At 36.5% G+C, this 20357-nt stretch overlaps 2 protein-coding genes, 1 long non-coding RNA gene and 1 pseudogene across 5 annotated transcripts in view; 1 reads left to right on the forward strand and 3 right to left on the reverse strand.

Moving 5' to 3' along the window:
* LOC149501980 (uncharacterized) overlaps positions 1–20357 on the reverse strand; it is a 110602-nt gene that overhangs the window by 46320 nt on the left and 43925 nt on the right. The window lies entirely within an intron of this gene.
* LOC114242285 (uncharacterized) lies at positions 59–10429 on the reverse strand. 2 transcript variants are annotated; one of them, XM_028173392.2, is made up of 11 exons: positions 10053–10425; positions 9285–9972; positions 8866–8928; positions 7770–7917; positions 6873–6991; positions 5942–6178; positions 5156–5312; positions 2792–2931; positions 2216–2315; positions 1816–1917; positions 59–1106 (listed from the first exon to the last, which is right to left on the reverse strand). In XM_028173392.2, coding segments are annotated over exons 1-11 (1926 nt in total). In that variant the 5' UTR covers positions 10055–10425; the 3' UTR covers positions 59–936. The 2 variants fall into 2 exon arrangements, with proteins under 2 accessions (XP_028029193.1, XP_028029194.1); XM_028173393.2 differs by lacking the exon at positions 8866–8928 and having other exon boundaries at positions 10053–10429.
* LOC114242261 (tektin-B1-like) lies at positions 10611–16198 on the forward strand (annotated as a pseudogene). Its single transcript, XR_016323752.1, has 7 exons — positions 10611–10934; positions 11755–11971; positions 12702–12916; positions 13665–13887; positions 14246–14383; positions 15030–15115; positions 15236–16198. The product of XR_016323752.1 is annotated as a tektin-B1-like (transcript).
* Positions 16139–20357, reverse strand: part of Spt-I (serine palmitoyltransferase subunit I) — a 4731-nt gene continuing 512 nt past the window's right edge. The window contains exons 3-7 of the mRNA XM_028173370.2: positions 20167–20346; positions 19503–19770; positions 18715–18874; positions 18066–18189; positions 16139–17324 (exon numbers count right to left, since the gene is read on the reverse strand). Of these exons, the coding sequence (XP_028029171.2) occupies positions 17006–17324; positions 18066–18189; positions 18715–18874; positions 19503–19770; positions 20167–20346 (1051 nt within the window). The 3' untranslated portion in view covers positions 16139–17005. The remainder of the gene's footprint in view (positions 17325–18065; positions 18190–18714; positions 18875–19502; positions 19771–20166; positions 20347–20357) is intronic.

Consider the following 20357-nt stretch of genomic DNA (forward strand, 5'->3'; position numbering starts at 1 on the left):
AAACTGAAATGTGGTTGGTTGGGTTAAAAATATTTGAAGAACATTAAAATAAAAATTATACATTACTATAGTACTTTATTTATTGAATTGCACATTTTCACAAATTACATAATGACACAGGAGGAATGTTACAATATTGATTGAAGAAAATCTGAATAAAACTACACTTGACATGTGAAACAGAAAAACATTTTTCTTCAACCATTTCAGGGGATTCCTGAAACTGATTTCAAATATATATTGGTAAATAATAGCAAACATTGTGACAATGTTGAAAAATTTTATTTTTCTAGGAATAGCTACAAAAAACATTTTATTTGCAAAGTTCCAACAGTGATATTCCTCTATAACAAAGTGGCAAAACATTATTTTGTAGAAGAAAAAAAATTCAAGACGAATTTAAACCATAGTAAACTATGTGGATAGGTGTTGATAATTTATATATACATATTATTCGCACAATTAATGCTGCACAATTAGATGTAGTGACTGCAATCCAAATTATAATGTACTTAACTTATAGTTTGAATTTTTAAAACCTTAACTAGGCTAACTAGGTATTTATCAAATTTATAAAACATATTTTTTATAACGCAGCCAAAGCAAAAACAATATTTTGAAATTATAATCTAAACTGGCGTGTACCAGATCAGATTATATAAAAAAATTGAATTACTCTAATTGTTAATCAGTGCCTACTTCTCCAATGTTTCCAACATATACTGGTCGCTACATCAAATGCAAAAAGTGCAAGATAGATGTTGATTATGTAGACATACTATGTGTTAATTAGATATTAAATTTAATGTTCCATTAATGAAAGAAATTAATAAGTAAGGACATCTTGAAGATTCAATGTTGTGTGAATAATCTGTATTATCTGTCCACCTCCTTCCTATATATCAGTTCGACCTGTATAACTACGCGGCGTACTGGCTAGTGAGCGGGCGGCGGTTGTGAGTACATGTTGTAGTAGGTCTGTGGCGCGTCATGTCCCCCCCTCCCCCGGCCCCTGCCGCGGTATCCGCCCTCTCTATTACCGAAACTCTGCCTGTTGTAGTCGTTGTAGGAGTTTTGGTTGTCATTACTGTTGTCCCAGCGTGAACCTGTTCCATTAGATTTTTTTATTAGAACCAAATTTGAGCATAAATAGCTAAATTTCAATAAATTCATTTCAGTTTTGACATTTGCACTAATGAAAAAGTATAAATTTTCCATTAAAGCAGGGTTTGAAGTAAGAAACCCAAATATCATCACTGGTGGTAGGACCTCTTGGGAGTCCGCACGGGTAGGTACCACCACCCCGCCTACTTCCGCCGTGAAGCAGTAATGCGTTTCGGTTCGAAGGGTGGGGTTGCCGTTGTAACTATACTGAGACCTTAGAACTTATATCTCAAGGTGGGTGGCGCATTTACGTTGTAGATATCTATGGGCTCCAGTAACCATTTAACATCAGGTGGGCTGTGAGCTCGTCCATACATCGAAGCAATAAAAAAAAAATACTATGGCCCCACAGTTAAAGCTACTGGCTGGACCATCATCAATGTTATGGGCACCACAAACACCCAAGAACTTTTATGATTGGGAGATGAGCTCACGGCTCATCTGATGTAAAGTGTTTACCAGACCACGCCTTACAACTTGCATGCCACCTCGAAACATGATCTTCGGTCTCAATTTTATAAGTGTAACTAGTTTCCCACTACATGACCGTACTGCATCGTACCTACCGGCGCAGTCTTTCGGTCCTACCACAAATAGAAAAGTACATTATTTATAAATAAGATTATATCTTTTAATTAATATGTTAATGACCTCTGTCCCCGTAGCCACCACGGCCCCCACCCCGACCCCCGCGTCCCCCGCGTGAGCCTCCATCGCGTCCCCTGCCGCCGTCATCTCGGTATCTTGAACGACCTGCACCAAAACCATATCTCATTAACTATAATGAATTATTCAATCTAATAAACCAATAACAACAAAACAAAAATTATGGCATATTAAAAAACAATTTTATTTAAAACTAGTCTTAAATGGTTAACAAAGTTATTCAATTACAGTTTTGTGTTCATTTTACAGGGCAATATATGGAAACTTATTTTGGGATGACAATGACATCATGCAAGCCTCAGTTCAAGTTATATATTTTCTGATAGTCTCTTATTGTGTATGGCTTTGAATTTTTTTCATATAAATGCATGAGTCTTAATCTTACCGAATTTTCCTTTGAATCCCATGCCACATTGCGCCAACTCTAGTAGTTTCGGATTCACAACTTGATTGGCTTCCTGAAGTACTGACATCAAATCTCTAGCCTGTCAATAATATTTCATTACCCTTCATGAGTTTGTGAGTTGTACTATTGAGAACATACATATGCGGTGATGGAAGATGTTCATGGTAAATGATGAATAAATTATATTCAATAGTTAAGCAAAAGACTGGAGAATGGCAATAAGCACAATATTAACTTCTTCAAAGACTCTGCACATAAATGTGTACATTTGTTTTTTTTTATATTTTTGTATTTAATTTTAAATTAAATGGCCACATATGTGGACATATGTTTTTTCAATGACTATCAAGTATTTTTGTATTTTTTTTACTTATTGAATTATTTTTAATATAAAATGACCAAAGTAATGATAAATAAAAAAAAATCATACTTTATGTACTTAAAAAAATCATCCTTGAAGTGGTTAAATAACAAATTGCTATAATATTACAAATCACAGTAATATTTTAATAAAGAATTATAAATAAGTAGTAATTAGTATTATGGAATATCAACCTTTGCTGAATTATTAGGAGTGAAGAGTGTGTAGGCCGTGCCGGTGTTTTGGGACCGTCCCGTCCTGCCGATACGATGCACGTAATCCTCAGAATTATTTGGATAATCATAGTTTATCACAAACTTCACATCTTCCACATCTGGACGTCGGAGAGAAAATACTTTATTATGACAATTGTAATTTTTTACTAGCTCCTTGTTAAAACACACACATAGTACAAGAAAAAGAAATTACTATTCAACAAAAACAAACGCAAGTTTGAGGAAAACGTTCGGTCAATGAATATAAGGAAATATAAAAAAAATTGAATATCATGATTTTATTTGAACAAGAGTTTATATGAAATTTTATTTACTATCTAAATTATGGATGAAACCTCCAAACTGATTTGAACTGCAAATAATCACTTTCACTGAACGTCTAATCCTAATCCTCAATTCAATGAACCAAACACTCACCTCAAACCATGAGAGCCAAAGTAATATTTACCTGTGGCAGCTCAGAGTCGGCGTTGACCTGCTGGAATTAACTGTATTATGCCCGTCAGTGGTCCCGGAGTGTTGTAGGCCAAGAGTCGGTGTGCTGACTTTACATTACCCTCACACTCAATGTTCCATGAGGTGATAACAAGTGTCACGCTGTCAGGTTGCGTAGGGTAGGCCCTTTATTTCGTTACGAAAATCTCTCATGACAATTAACCAAGCATATATTGCTCATTTTGCTTTCATTTATTCACATTCACACTTTTGTGTTCAAAACTACCCCCGAAACTGAGACCCTTATTGTGAAATAGAGGCAGCATGCTCATTCGTACAGTGTGCGCTGTCGTCACAACGATTACATCGTGAATATAGAATGTATATTATTTGAATGGTGAAGTCAGCAACACACACCTAGTCTAGCCTTTATGCCTGCACGCATGCGCCTCTGAAATAGAAAAAAAAACAATAATGCCGAGTCAGTCATGGAAATTTGTTCATTATCATCGGGCAAAGATTTCATTTGTAACACATATTTACTTTATTTTCATTGTATAGCTTAAAATTTTTTTTGAGAATTTTTAATTTCTTTTGTTAGCAAAGATTATAAAGACAGTTTGTTTCTCCGTGAACTCAATACTGATAATAATTCAGTAAACACATGCTACAAGTTATAGTATATCGTAGCCCGAGAATAGTTTTAGCCGTGGTATAGCTTTGATCCATTGCTCTCTTGTCCGCATTCCAATATTCACTCCACCCACAAAGATTTTGTCAAAGCCGGCTCGTGCTGCCCTTGTGAATACTGGAAGGGTCTGTGTCGCCAACGACACCAGCAATGCATCAGCCACATCCTCTACGCCCCTGACATCTCTTAGACCTAACACCCCGGTGAACAGTTCGAGGTTGTTTAACTGAGATATAGTGCGATACCTATTGTCCGTAGTTTAAATTATTTTCACTTACAATAACATTAGAATTTTACATTAATATAACATTTAAATTGTTTTTTTTGAAAATTTGTATTTTTCTTGTTTCTATCTATGGACTGTAACGTATTATTTTTAAACGTATTATTTAAAAAAAAAATTTTTACTAGAGTAAAAAAAATTGAAAAGGACTAGTTACGAACTATAGATCTCGCGACCTACGATAAAACACCTCAAAACTGTTTCCAGAACAAAAATCTTCTGTTTGATGCCTAATTTTGTTTTACAAGGCAGATGCAATAATTACAAAGAGCACAATAATCAATATAATTCAGTCAAATTTTAAGACAGAAAAATATAAAGCCTTCCCTTGTACTAAGCCTGTATAATAAAAGAACTTGAATCCTAATGGATCAAGCAAAAAGTTAAAGTTGTCTTTTGACCTACTTTTGTCAATTCTTACATCTACGGTGTAATTATTGATTCCTTATCAATGGCCGGAACATTCACGGCATCAATTTCATTTGTATTTGCGGCTCAAACATCAGATAAACAACTTCTGGGCAATTTACAGTACACAGTTATACAAACAGCACATTTTATTTGTGATCCCTTCATGATATTGAAATTCATATTTCAGTGTTAGACACAACAACTTATTTTTAGACCATACGGATTTCTTTACAAATTTATTTCTCGTAAGGGTTTATAGTTTATCACAGTACGTGGAGTTATTCGAGATTGGAGCACAGTTGTGCCTTTGAGCATCAAATAAATTTTATTTCACGAAATGAACGGAATTTTTAAAGAGCAGTCCGTTTGCAATATCAGTCAGCTCTCGCAATTTAATTAAATTTGATTTGTTTGGGACAAAGTAATATGATAGTGTAATTTCATGAGGGACAAAGTTCTTCGGCTCACGTGGCAGAGCGGTTAGTGGCAGTGTGCGACATACCGAGGCCCCTGGCGGCGACGTCGGTGGCGACCAGTATGGCGGCGGCGTGGTGGCGGAACTGGTTCAGCACGTAGTCGCGGTCCTGCTGGTTCTTGTCCCCATGGATGGCGAGGGCACGCCAGCCGGCACGGTTTATCGCCTTACATATGTCGTCAACCTGCAGATAATGTTGTGTAGTCATAGCCCTTATAATGTTACCACACATAACTCTTCCTGTGTGCAACAAGTATTTAAAGTATTGGCATTATACACGCATTATTGTTACAAACGGTTATGTTTACTGGGATTTAAGAAGAGTTACAAAGTATGTACAAAACTATCAAGACCTCCGCTTGGTAGATTTTTTTACTAATGAAAGAAATGCACTATATATGAAGTCGTTGTAATGATAAGTATCCAGTGCATTCGTATGTAGCGATGTATCGGTTTTTCCAATGAAATACGTACTTAACAAATGTTCACGATTGACTTCCACAGTGAAGAAATAACATCGTGTAGTAAAAATCGAACCCGCCAAATTATAATTTGCGTAATTACTGGTGATAGAACGCCTTGTGAGTACGCACGGATATTCCTGCCTATTTCTGCCTGATGTCTTTCTGAGATCATAAGCAACAGCTGCTCTGCCCTTCAAGCCGAAACGCATTACTGTTTCACAGCATAAATAGGAGGGGCGTGGTACCTAGCCATGCAAGCTCACAAGACGTCCTTCCACCGGTAAGGCGCAACTATTATTATTTATATATATATTATAATTGTTCTACAGAAACTTCTAAATGTACTGACCCTCCTTTTGGTTTCAGCAAATATAATAGTTTTGGTTTCCTCCTCTGAAGATATCTCAGTAAGCAATGTAATCAATTTATCATTCTTCTCCCATTCCTCACAAACATCAACAATCTGGAGGATATTGTGGTTGGCCGAGAGCTCGAGAGAACCAATGTTGATCTGGATGTAGTCATGCAGGAACTCTTCAGCTAGATTCTGTACTTCTCGGGGCCATGTAGCTGACCACATCAATACCTACAAATGATATAAACATTATTCATATTGCTCTTCTTGAGACAATAGATTGAAGTCCCAGTTACAAATTAACAAAAAGGCCTTAGAAATAATATACTTACGACAGAAATAGACAGAATACGAAGGCCCAACTATTGTGCTAAGGAAAACAAATAAAAGCACTGGAAACTGTAATATATCCATTTGTTTCTATGCTACAAGAAATCAATTGAATAAAATAATAAAGATAAAAGCAATAGGTATAGATAAAACAACACCTAATAATTGTGGTCCATAAATGAAAAAACCAAGTGACAGTGAAGCTAAGCAAAGGCACCAAAGCTAAATCTAGGAAATTGTTACATGCACATTACCAACTAAGCAACCCCAGTTTGAAGTGAGTGAGCTAGTGCTTAGCTTAGCCCACTTACCAAGAGTTGGTACACACAACTGACATTGTTTGACATTTTTAGCTAGTTCACATTGTCTAGTTTACATAAATAATACAGCATTTGGCTGTATCTCTGATGTCCATGATTGAGTATTATAAAGTGAACTATACCCTCGTCTGACTATGCAGACAATAAAGGAAATAGCTTATAGTCTACACACAAATTTGTAAATTTACCCCCCATTTGGCTACGCTAAACTAATTTAGCTTACCTCTTGGCTGCAACTCACTTAAATATGCAATATTATAGTTCAAATTACTTACTTGTCTATCAGGTCTAATCTGTTCAATAATCTTCCTGATCTGAGGCTCGAAGCCCATGTCCAACATTCTATCAGCCTCATCCAGCACCAAATAAGTGCATCGGCGCAGGTTCGTTGTCTCTGGAAAATCAACAAATTGTGTAGAGGAATTATCTAAAATTATAAAATATCTGTTGTCAGAAAAAATAACATATATCTCAATTTATAATGAGAGACATTTAAATGCTTATGTAAGCAAATAAGTCCCAATACACATCATCCCACTTTTTATCATCTTTGAGATACAATTTTCTGCATCACTGCACTAATTGCAATTATGGTTTCACAAGGAGTTTTCTACAAGCTGTTAATTATAAAAAATATATTGTTTGTATCGGTTAAACCTCTTAAACTAAACTAAAACTACTTTCACTTATCTATTGTGTTTTGGTAATAAGGGATTCTCATGGTAAGCAAAACCTGAATCAAAATTAAGGATTAGTGCTAAATAAAGAATTCTTCAACAGTCAACAGCAAAACCCACAGGTGGAACCCATTTAGTTTCTCTCTGAAATTTGCAGTGTGTCAAAATTCTGATCTTGTTGTAGATTCAATGAAGCACTGCTCTCACTAGGGCAGATGTTCGAAAAGTCTCTTAGGCTGAGACCTGTGAGCCTGGTGAAACCAGAATAGCCTATCGAAGCTATTACTAATTAGACCAGTGTAAATTTTTAATCTTACTCAGTTACTGCAATTTAACACAAACAATGTTCTGATGACCAGACCTCATGGAACTGGAAAGGCCTCCCAGGTCACTCCCACACACAGGATAATCTATTGCATCATTATGGAAAGCTTCTTTTAAAAAAAAAACTATTAATTTATATATTTTTACAATATTATGTTGAAAAATTCTTACCCTTCTCCAAAAAATCAATGAGTCTACCAGGAGTAGCAATAACAATTTCCACTCCCCTCTCAAGACATCTGCCCTGTGGTCCCTTTGGAGCACCACCAAAGATACAAGTGTTCCGCACGTGGATACTTTGACCAAATTCATTGGCAACCTGAAAATGGCAGATTCAGATAAAAATATGCTTTTTAAAGGTAAAAGAAGCAACAACCATTCATATAATAATTTTAGCAAATCAATATAATGGTATAATTATTAAATTCTAATTCCAATTTCTGCCATGTTATGAATTTTAGTTTTAGAGGTAGGATAGAAATTGTTTCAGTGCAATGGGAGTCAAAGTTTTTTCTTATTAAATTAGTACTACTGTTATATTTAAGTAAAATTATTTATAATATCAGTAGCTTTCATGTTTTTCTTGTAATTTTTATTATTATTAGTGCCAGATATCCGAAAAACAATTTTCCCCAGGCTTGAACATTTTTTAGGCAGATTAATATAGTTTTATAAAACCACTAATACTTAATTTTTTTGGAATTAGTATTTAGATTTCATAATCAACACAAGGTCACTAAATAGATATTGATATACATTAAGTCAAGATTAAATTTACATGATTTAGCTATAAACCTAGTCAACAGTTTGTACATGTCTATTTATTTATTTATTTTACACACAAGAAACATTTTGTTACTGAATATGAACAACAATTTTGAATTTTTTTAAACTAATTTGTACAAAATGTAATTACTTTAATAGATAATAGACACTAGGTATTCAAAACCTTGATTAATAAATGCCTATGTGTCATATATACTGGCTGAAAAATGTAGACTAAATGAACTGAATACATATTTATTAAATGAAAGGCATAAAGCTAAAAACAACAAAAAAGCAAAAAGGCTAGTGTTAAAATAAAAAATAACAGTGCTGATCTAAACATAGGTTACGTTCAGAAACCATGCCTATCAATACTGTGTTTCTTAATGTTATATTTCTTAGATACTGAATCAAATGGTTAAAATTAGTTTCAATCAGGTTTTCGAACATAGCCTGCCTGTGGCTGAATACACTACATTTCATAATAATTAAACAGATTTACAATTTCCATGGGGGCTGGATCGTCCATCAACTCAGGGGCGATCGCTTTCATCCCAATCAAGGTCTGTCACCACCAAAGGAAAATACATTTCATTATAGCTTTAGAATCTAAGGTATGTCAATAGTAGGCAGGCCAATGTCTTTGAGCAAATATTCAATAATTTACTAACAGAAGTTATTTAGTAGGTTTTTTTTGTAGGTAATTATTAGTAAATTATTGTTAACATGTATATAAATTATTATGTACCTTTCATTACAATTATTAATAATTAATAATAACAATAATAAAATATAAGCATTGTCTAAACACTGGTATAGTAGGTAGAGTAGTATAAGCATATTTTTAAGATCATTAAATCTGCCAATTTGTTCCTAAGCTTCATTTCAAATTAAGACCTAATATTTTAGAAATAAACAAACCTGCTGTATTTGTTGGGCTAACTCTCTTGTTGGAGCCAACACAAGGACTATTGGACCATCATCTCTTAGCAGACGCGGTTGATTAATTATGTGTACTATGGCTGGTAAAATGTATGCCAAGGTTTTGCCTGACCCAGTTTGGGCTATGCCCACCATGTCACGGCCAGAGAGAGCTATTGGCCAGCCCTGTGCTTGAATAGGAGTGGGGTTCGGGAAACCTTGTTTTAAAATCTCTTTCATAGCATAGTCAGGGAAACCACCCTCTTCAAAAAATATGCTAGGGGCAGGCACGTCTCGACCTTTCACAGTTATCTGATGTTGGCTACGATAGGCCTCAATTTCGCTTTGAGTTCGACGTTGAACATTCGGATGAGGGACATAGAAATTTTTCTGGAATGGTGTGAGCGTTACGGTGTCCCAGTGAATTTTTCGAAGGTTACCGCCAGGCTGATCATTTTTGAAATTGGAGCGATCATCCCGATTCCCCATTCTCCCAAAACCCCTGCCACTGTCTCGCCCTCCACGGCCGCCATCCCTACCGCCGCGTCCACCATCCCGACCACGACCTCCGCTAAATCGACTAGGTCCGCGCTCTTGCGACCTGTCGCTACCCCGACCACCGCGGCTGGATCCTCGCCCTCCGCGACTCCCACCTCTTCCACCACGGCCACCACGTCTATCGTCATACCTATTAACGTAAATATTTAGTATATAACTGTATGTGGGTCGAGACAAGAATTACATTTTTAAATAGTTTTGATTACTTACATGATGCTAGCTTATATGAAGTAGTTTAACTACCACTCTCAATTTACAGTTGAATTACTATTTAGAGTAGGTACTTTGGTTGCAATTATATTACGTTTAAATTAAGCAATTATTGATAAACACAGTCGCAGACATATTAGCACAACTGATGCCAAAGCCAAACGAGCGCCATGTTAGTTCTCGGTTTTTTTTGACAAGTGACAACTCACTTTTAAGGAATTTGAAATAAATTGTAACTAGTTTATTACTAAAATTAGCAAATTACTATTTTAAACAATAAGTGTTTTAAAAATAAATTTGCTACATCAATCAATGCTCAAAATTAGGATTTATTATGCTGCTCGGCAATGTAAATGCTTAGTAAATCACTCATTTGAATGGCTTCCGTCATGCGTTGTTCAATTTGTCGTTTTGAAGCCCGCGCAATTCAAATTTAAATAGGCTTAAGTTAACAAACAATACTTATTAATATTTATAATTATTGTTCATAGCATAAATAAAATAGCAACGCTGTAATTTTACTAGGAAATAAAAATGAGCTATCAGATTATAGAACTAAACGCATCTGAAGTTTTTTTAGGTCGTAGTAATTTCCATTTTTTGCCATCAACAAAATATTGATCACACACCCGTTCGTGAGTGAACCTGAATCATTCCGAATTAAATAACAGAAATGGACGCATCAGTTCCAGTTTTTGAGAAAACTCATCCTCGTTTAACAGTTTTAGATTGGACTAGGAATATTCAAAAGTTACAAAATGAGGCAAGACACCGGAGGCTCGAGTCGTACGAATTACGACAAAGAGCTAATCAATTGCGCAATGAAACATGTATTACTACGAGATGGGATACTTACGTTAATGATGAACTATTAAGGGACAGGTAAGTAATGGTAGTAATGGTAGTAGTTAAAGTGGTTTAAGTTTTAGACGTGGCTAGTAAAGCTAAGAGTCAATTTTTATTCGTTAATTTGAAGTGAGAACAAAATACTGATGTTATGACCTCTAGTGAATCCGCACGGATAGGTACCACCACCCTGCCTATTTCTGCCGTGAAGCAGTAATGCGTTTCTGTTTGAAGGGTGGGGCAGCCGTTGTAACCATACTGATACGTTACTAACGCTAATAAAAAAATATTATTATTTCCTTATTCGATCCTGAAAAACATTATAATGCAGTAAAACGACAATATTAATTTAGTACGAATACGAACCTCATTAAAAAATTAATGTGGGACCTTGTCTTCCCAGCACTAGTAAATTTCAACTGAAACTATTTAGGTGGTTATCTAGGTGGTTTATGTATAGACGTAAATATGTATTTACAAATTTTTCTTCCGCATTATATAATGGATTTTATCATCAACGAATTTCTTTTTCTTGGTAAATTCATCGTTTTAAATAGATTGCGACGAAAAACCTTATTAGTTCATATCTCAAGGTGAGTGGCGACATTTTGCGTGATAGATGTCTATGGGCTCTGGTAACCACTTAACGCTAGGTGGGCTGTGAGCTCATCTACCAAAGCACCACCATCCACCATCCAAAAATAAAAATAAATCCAATTTTTGTAGCTAAAGAAGGGTTAATTATACGACCATACCCTTAAAAGGTTTTTTTTTGTTTCCTGTATATTCTTTACAACTTACTGTATTACTTCAGTAAGATATATTATTTATCTTACCTAATAATTACGTTTTTAAGAATCTTCGAGGTGCAATCATGGCGTGAAAAGCAAAGATTCACACGGGATTGCGTGCGAGATGAGATCAGAGCTTTAAAGGAGGAGAAGCATGCAACAGAGTTACACTTAGAGTCACTCCAGGTGCCGCTCATGATAGTTTCACAGTGCCTGTCTAACAGGGACCAGAGAGTTCCCCCTGAGCTCACTAGAGACCAGCTAGAAGAAGAATTGAAGAAGGTAAATTAAAACTTATTTAGGAACAGAACAGGATAGCATCACCCATTTCTTCTCGGAAGTATCGTAAAAGATGACTAAGAAATTCACCGGAGAATGAGCGGAAGCCTTCTCTGAATTATTATACTAGCAGTAAGATCGCCAATTGGCAATTAATGGTGATACGGCGTATTATAAGCCCGCACTGCCAACGCCATTATATCTTTAAATATTGCCTATATCTGCCAAGAAACATGCGTTCCAGTTTGAAGGGTAGGACAACTGATAAACAATTGAGACTTCAGTTTCATGTCACAAATGGCGCGTGCACGTATGTGGCTATTGGCTCCGGTAACCGTTTAACTACAAGACGGGCTGTGAGCTCGTTTACCTGTCTTCGCAATAAATAGGCTTTGGCAGATGAGTGAACTATGTAAGTAGTTCATATAACTGTATCGTAAAAACCACGGCTCACCTACTTCCAGGCATCAGATTGGTGACTCGTAGAAGATTGAATTAAACACCAGATATATACACAGCTGTGCTTATTGCGAGTTTTTTTACGCTCTCGACAACGTAAAAGTTAACTTACATTTGTATGCAGTTGGGACAGCGCCCCTAGCGGCAAACGTAGGCAAACGTTCCAGCTCTCAAATTATAGCTAACTTTTACGCTATCGAGAACGTTAAGAAACTCGCACTAAGCACAAGGATATATATGCACAAAATAAGTTTATACTTATTTATAATTTTAGGAGCTTCACATAATTGAGAATAGCAAACGAGTCCTGAAAGACGTATGCAACATGGGCTGGGAGAAGATTAAAGATCTAACCAACGTGCTCTGTAGGCTGGAGAGGGAGATCCGAAACAAGGACGAGACGCTAGATTTGGAGTATCACGTCAAAGACTTGACTAGAGACAGCTCCGATATTTCATTTAAGCTTGATCCTACCAGGATACCTCCTCAGTAAGGAAGAATTTTAAGCCATGGATATTTATACCTAGGTATTTAGGTGGATCAACTACCAGCTATAGCACGGGAATCCGCTGGATGCGAACTGCGCAGGACTTGTTAATGTGATGTACCTTGAGCAAGGTCTATGTCTAGCAGAGGATGTCTGCGGGCTGTTGATGATGATGATGCGTTTCTAAATGTTAAAAATTAGGGGTTATACCGATGTTTTGCCTATTGCTGTAGAGGAGCATAAGGTCTACCTGATAGTATTTGGCCAATTGTCGAAAGAGCCACTTCAGGAATGGTTCTGTTTCTGCTCATCTTTGATTTACCGGTCACCGTCCTCGTCGAACCCGTCGCTTGCGACGAAGAGCTCGACGAGCGAACTAACCCATAGACACAGTCCACTGAGTTTCTCGCCGGATCTTCTCAGTCGGTCGCGTTTCCGATCCGGTGGTAGATTCTGCGAAGCACTGCTCTTGCTAGGGTCAGTGTTAGCAACTCTCCGGTTTGAGCCCCGTGAGCTCACTTACAAACGTTAGGGCGAAGCTGAAATAGCCTCTCAAGGCTATCAGCATAGGTAGGAAAAAAAATAGATTGATGTCCTGAGGACTGACGCTGGTGACCGCAGAAGACCATGATCCTAGTCACCTAGGATCATGGTCTTCTGCGCCACAAATTGAACCTGATTAATCCAGCGCACTGAGAGTCCCATCCACCGATTGTAATTATTACCTTTAATGAATAACTGTGTTTTTAGTACAATAACAGAAATAAATTACGTCGAATGCATAGAAAATACAGTGAAGATAGCAGAAAGTCTTATGTCCGAGTCAAAGAACCTTCGGGAGACGATGTTTAGGAGCCGAGAACAGGCCCGAAACCAGATGTACGCGCAGTGCCAGACTGTGGAAATGGTGATGAGGAGACGGGTTTATGATATACAGAGGGGGAGGAATGAGATGGAGTGGCAGAAATACAAGGTGACCATATTGATAATAAAATTTGTAGTTACGCATATTTCATAATATTAAAGCATCGATCCTGTACGCGGGTGCTAATTTTTCTAATAAAATACTTAGCTTAGCATGCTCACGAACGACTTCTACAATTAGCTAAAAATATCATATATATATTTTTTTATTGCCCTTGTAGGCAGACGAACATACGGCCCACCTGATGGTGAGTGGTTACCGTCGCCCATGGACATCAGCAATGCCAGGGGCAGAGCCAAGCCGCTGCCTACCGAAAGCATAATAAAAAATAAACCTGTAAAAAATTATAATGTATAATATAATTACTTTAAACAATTGAGACACAAATCAACACGTTTATTTATAGCTAGAAGCGAACATGCAGAAAGTTGATCGAGAGATCGAGTCTCTTCGAGCAGCGGTCGCTGACAAAATAAACCCAACTAAACTGGTCGAAACTAGGCTGGAGACCAGGACTAGAAGACCTGTGCTTGAAAGAGTTGATGTGAGTTTCATACATGTTGTTTGCAGTGACTTTTTCTTCTGACGGTCAGATTTGACAAATCAATCAATTTTTCTCCTACCTACGCCGAACCTTCGGTTTTCCTCCCGCTGTACAGGGAAGAAAGTCTAACTTTTCCTCCCTGGGTACAAGTGCGCATGCGCGTTAGTGTCTACGTCTGCTCTCAAGCACCTAAAATTCTCCGCCATTGTTGTGCTCGGGTAATTTGCGTTTATTGTGTTTAGTGTAAAAATGAAATAAACTAAATGCAATAAAATTTAATACTGAAGTATTAAACAAAAATGAGTTCATCAGACAGTTCTTATTCAATTAGTAGTAGTTTATTTAGATATTAAAAACAGTTAAATTGTTTTTTTATGAGTACAGGTGGGCTCCGCCCCCCTACCCCCTGCCAGGGCTTCGCCCCTGGACCCCGACTCGGTACTCCACGAACTTTCAGCCTGGTAGGAGAAAAATTGTATGTGCACCGCGGGAAAAAAGTAGGACACCTCATACCGCGTGTAAATTGCCACCCGAGCCGAAGGCGATTGTACGATGTACTATTTTTAATGTCAAATTTTTGCGCGGGAATTGCATGCTTCAAATTATAAACATAGAAAATACACTTAAAACTGTATGAATTTTTAAGGATAAACCTATGCGAGGGCTAATAGAAGAATTCGAAAGAGTGCACCTGAGTCATAGCAAACTTGAGAAGAAACTCGAAGACGCATTGTAAGTACAGTTCTAGTTACCAGTCAATTATTACATTGACGATATAAGATAGATACAACAATTATGTGTACTGACTGACAACAGTCGGTCCAAAACTAAAAGTTCCTTCATACTTGTCAGAACAACGTACCACGGCATGTACAATCACATGAACGCCTCACCCGGGACCTGCAGCACAAGAACCAGGCTCTGGAGACGGACCGACGGCTCATAGAGATCCGGAAACCCTTGCATGCACCCGACGACACACAGTTCAAGAGGAACGTTGGCTATTGTCACATGAAGGACGAACTAGTTCCCGAATGAAGCTAATATAGGACCGACGTGTTCAATCCAGTAATTAAGTGATTGTTTTCATAATGCGTATTGGAATACTATTAACGATTGTTTATTATAAGTGTGTATAGCTTAATGTCACGCCTACCTACCGGGGAGCTTCGACTGCGTATTGTAATGAGATTTTCTAGTGCACTTAAAATAAGCTAGATGCTTTAACACAATTAGACACGCTATCATGCTATGCAGCCAGTAAGTACATAGCTACTGCAGGTACAGTTTTTCTTCTCCTTATTTACCATTTGCCTTGAGGAGCTATTCTGGCTTCATCAGACTGGGGGGCGAGGTCACGGGGCTTAGCATGAGATTTTTTGTAACATCTAGCCCTAGTGAAAGCAATGATGTGACCCACTGAGAAGATCCGGCCAGCAACTGAGTGAGTTGTGGCGGGCGGACTGTAGCGATGCAGGGAGCATAAGGCCACAATCACACTACATAGTTAGCTGAAGGCTGTTTGCAGATTTCCCTTTACTCTAACTTATGATCACATCATATAATCAGTTGATTTGTCACAATTTTGTTTCCCATATTCAAATACACAAAAATATCACAAGTTAAATTAAGCTTAAAACATTGAATAATTATAATTGCAAGAAATATTTAATTAAATTAGAAAAAAACATTGTTTAACTTTTTGTTCATTGGTATTAAGTATTATGTCCTAAATGTTTCAATAAAACGTCCTACTAAACAATATTATTGTTTATTAAGGCATCAGTGTTACAATATATTTTACTTATATATATTATGATAATACAACAAAATGCAAATGTTATTATTCTAAGCTATATAATTATTATTTTAATTAATTAAAACTTAAGTAGGAATGTGATTCTAGGAGAAAGAAAAGTGTTTTTAGCCTTAAGAGGGTTATTATGTCAGCTTTTACTTCTGAACGGTCTTATAATTACTATCAATTACATAGCATGTCAATTTTTAAAATACAACTTAAGTTATCTAAAACATATTTTAAAAAATAACAAACAACACAAACATTACATATGAGTCGTCTATTATCAAAGGTGGCAATCTGTGCATTTGGACAAAAATTTTTTATTGATATGACAATACAGATTGATTTGAATATAATTGTCTCCTTCAAAGAATACGGTTCAAAACCTGCATTAAATAAAGGTTAATAGTTAACCTGTTATTTATCTAAGATGTCGTTCCGAAGAGTTTTGTGACTGCCAATGGAATACAAAGTCAATAATTCGTTTTTCTGATTTACCAATCATTGTCCAAAAGTCAGATTGCCGGCTTTGATAATAGTCGACTCATATCTAAGTTGTATTAATTAATTTTTTGGGACCAGTAATTATTATTTTACTTTGACGATTTTATTATACATTTCTAAGTAAACAAATAAAAAAAATTACATACATTTTTTATACGTTTGAATAGTAACCGTTCAATAATAATAATAATAATAATAAAATTGGCAGTGCTTTCATAATTTCCAAAACAAGGTAGAAAATTATCTAGTAATAATCATATAAAAAATAATATAAACTTAAATAAATAATAAAATTACAATTATCTATTATTTGGGCATTATTGAACAGGTTGCAAATCAGGTTTGGGTCCGACCTCTTTGTAAGCAGTTTCCAAAAGCGTGCATATTAAGTTCAAGTTTTCATCGTCCATTTTCCTGCTCGCTACCAACCTTATGGAAGGTTCGGGACAGTTATGTTCGACGTCTCTCAGATAAGCCGACACCGCAAAGGCCACGCCTTTCTCGAAGCAATAAGCAGCAATGTTCCTTAAGTACGAATGTTTGAGACGATCAGTCAGGTCATCCTTGAGGTAAACATGTTTGATCGGAGATATCTCATCACCACTGTATCTGTAGTGGTCTAACTTAGCAAGAGCCCTGAAAATATTAACAAATAATTTGTCATTATGAAAAAAAATGTGTTTCGTGATATGTTCTTTTTATGGAACACTTAAAACAATCAGATAGTTAATCACATTAAGTTCTAAAGAGGGTATTTCATGAAAATTACTTACATATAAGCATCAGATCGAAATCACAGCTATGTACTATCACTGACAATTGATTTTTATTTTACAATGTATTTTTAGTAATTTTTTTCCTGCCTATGCTGATAGCCTTGAGAGGCTATTTCAGTTTCACCCTAACGTTTGTAGGTGAGCTCACGGGGCTCAAACCGGAGCGTTGCTAACACCGACCCTAGCAAGAGCAGTGCTTCGCAGAAACTACCAACGGATCGGAAACGCGACCCACTGAGAAGATCCGGCGAGAAACTCAGCGAGCTGTGTCTGTGGGTTAATTCGCTCGTCGAGCCCTTCGTCGCAAGCGACGAGTTCGACGAGGACGGTGACCGGTGCTTGTGGTGCCTAAAAGCACCGTTAATGGATCAGGAAGATATTTTTAGTAAGCACTTGTGACCTTTATTTGTAGATTTTAATGTAAACAGTGATACCTACCTACTTGTCAACTTGATACAAGTATATCTTTATCTTTTAGGCTGTGACAATTTCCAAGATTAGGTAACATTTTTAGAGGGTTATAATGTTTACTTGTATAAGGTAAGTAAGTATGGAGTTCTTGGCAGTGGTCTGATAATAAAAAAGTAAACAGACATCTTACTTATTCATCATCTTAGATCGGTCATTGAGCTCTTCTATGATTGAAGGTTTTTCCTCCAGAATGTCTAAAGCTGAAATGGCAGCTTGAGTCAACATGGGCGGTAAAGATGCACTGAAGCAGTACCCTGAAATGTAGTTAACAATGAAATGCAAAACTTGTATAACAAATTCAACCTTTGATCTATGTTAAAACATAGCGAATACTATTATAAATTTTAATTAAGCAACTACACTAAGCATTTGTGCAGAGTTTATCATAGTCGGGTTGAAACTTTTGTTTTTCAAAATAAATTAACATACAATATGAGAAAGTAATTCCAACATCAGTACATAGTATAAACAAGTCGCTTTCTCTGTCCCTATATCCTTATGTATGCTTAAATCTTTAAAACTACACAACGGATTTTGATGCGGTTTTTTGTAATAGACAGATGATTGAAGAGAAAGGTTTATATGTATAATAACATCCATTAATTAGGGGAGAAATCAATAATAATTACAGTTTCCGAAGCGAAGCGAGGGCGGGTAGCTAGTTATTTATAAAGGATAGAAATATATTTACAGGACACCAGCAATACTCTGCCTCCATATGTCCAGTTTCCTGAACCCTTTTAATCCGAACACATATGTAAAATAAGTAACAAATTTACCCAGTCCTGATAATCTCTGATGTTCCACGATGAAATGTGTACCGGCACAGAAGCCGCCAATTGTAGCAAACGAGTGCTCCAGTGAACCAACAATGAGATCTATTTCATCTCGAGGAATGTTCAGGTATTCTGTAATACCGCGACCATGTTTGCCTAGAACCTGTCATAGTACAACAATTTCAGTAAAAACTGTTTACTTCAAATGAATACTGTTAAGTTGTGTAAAACTCTGAATAAGACAATTATTATAGGCATGACAAATCTAGAACAAAACCGTATCCCACTTGTCGTCACTCTCACAAACTTTACAATATGAACACTACTCCTAACCTGGAGACATAATGTCTGTAAACCTACTACTGGTGGTAGGATAGAGTCCACATGGGTAGGTATCACCACCCTGCCTAATTCGGTCGTGAAGCAGTGATGCGTTTCGTTTTGAAGGGTGGGGCAGCCGTTGTACTGTAAAAACGGAGACCTAGGAACTCATGTCTTAAGGTGGGTTGTGGCATTTACGTCATAGGTGTCTATGGGCTCCAGTAACCACTTAACACCAGGTGGGCCGTGAACTGGTCCACCCATCTGAGCAATAAAAAAAACCTATAAAGCAAAAACTTTTAGATATGCTGAGAGTCAACAGACTTCAATATTATTATTAAAGATTACTAGATATTATTTAATAATATTTATAATAAAAACAGAGACTAGCAAAAGTTGCATAACCATTCTTCTTCAATTTAATGTTATGTGAATATACTTAAGATACGATTTTAAGAAATGCTGCTTACACCAATTGAGAGACTCTCGTCCAGGATTATTCTCAATTTAAACTTTCTAGCTAATTCTACAGCTCTCACTAATGGGCACATTTTTCCAGTATTTAAGTAAATTGCCTCAACTATGAGGAATGCTCTTCTCCGTGAGTTTAACTCTTTCTTTTCAGAAGCTTCTAACAGCTGCCTCTCTAAGTCATTCATGTCATTATGTTTGAAGTAACAAATTTTGCTCCTAGATGCATCAAGACCTTTCTGTATTGCAAACCAAACACATTCATCCCTGTAAAGAGTTATGTTAAATATTATAAGTAACATATCCGTTTTAATTTCATCGTGACTTCAAGCAGAAGATGCCCTGGGTAATTCGAGCGGTGCAACTGCACTGGTGTTCAAATCTTGCAATATCCAAAGGCACACATTACATTATGTAATAAAAATTATGATTTGAACAATTACTGGTAGTGCATCTTGAATCTTGACTATTTCTGCCATAAAGCATTAATTCATTCTGGTATGAAAGGGGTTTTGGTGGCCGTTGTACTATAGAACTGAGACTTACAACTCATGTAATGGTAAGTAAATGGGTAGGTATAAATTTATAAGGTATCATGTATGTGTTCTCCCATAGCTATCAGCACAAAATATACGATTAGTAAAATTATTTAAATCAACTTACACAAAAACAATATCTTTTCGTTTAGCATAGGACGGAATTGCACTAGCTATGGTCGAGAATCCGTATGAATATACACATGTTTCCTCTACCTCTAGGAACTTAGCAAGGCGTTCTTCTAACTCAAGATGCACATCTATAGTGCCATAAAAGCCTCTAGGTCCACACGAGCCTACACCATACTTTTCCATAGC

The sequence above is a fragment of the Bombyx mandarina genome, chromosome 11, assembly GCF_030267445.1.
Source record: "Bombyx mandarina strain Sakado chromosome 11, ASM3026744v2".
Classification (NCBI taxonomy): Eukaryota; Metazoa; Arthropoda; class Insecta; order Lepidoptera; family Bombycidae; genus Bombyx; species Bombyx mandarina.

Coding starts and splice junctions, on each gene's coding strand:
- LOC114242285 (XM_028173392.2), bottom strand. Junction 8,929..9,284: donor TAGCCCAACAAATACAGCAG/GTTTGTTTATTT, acceptor TGGTGGTGACAG/ACCTTGATTGGGATGAAAGC. Junction 6,179..6,872: donor AGATTAGACCTGATAGACAA/GTAAGTAATTTG, acceptor TATCATTTGTAG/GTATTGATGTGGTCAGCTAC.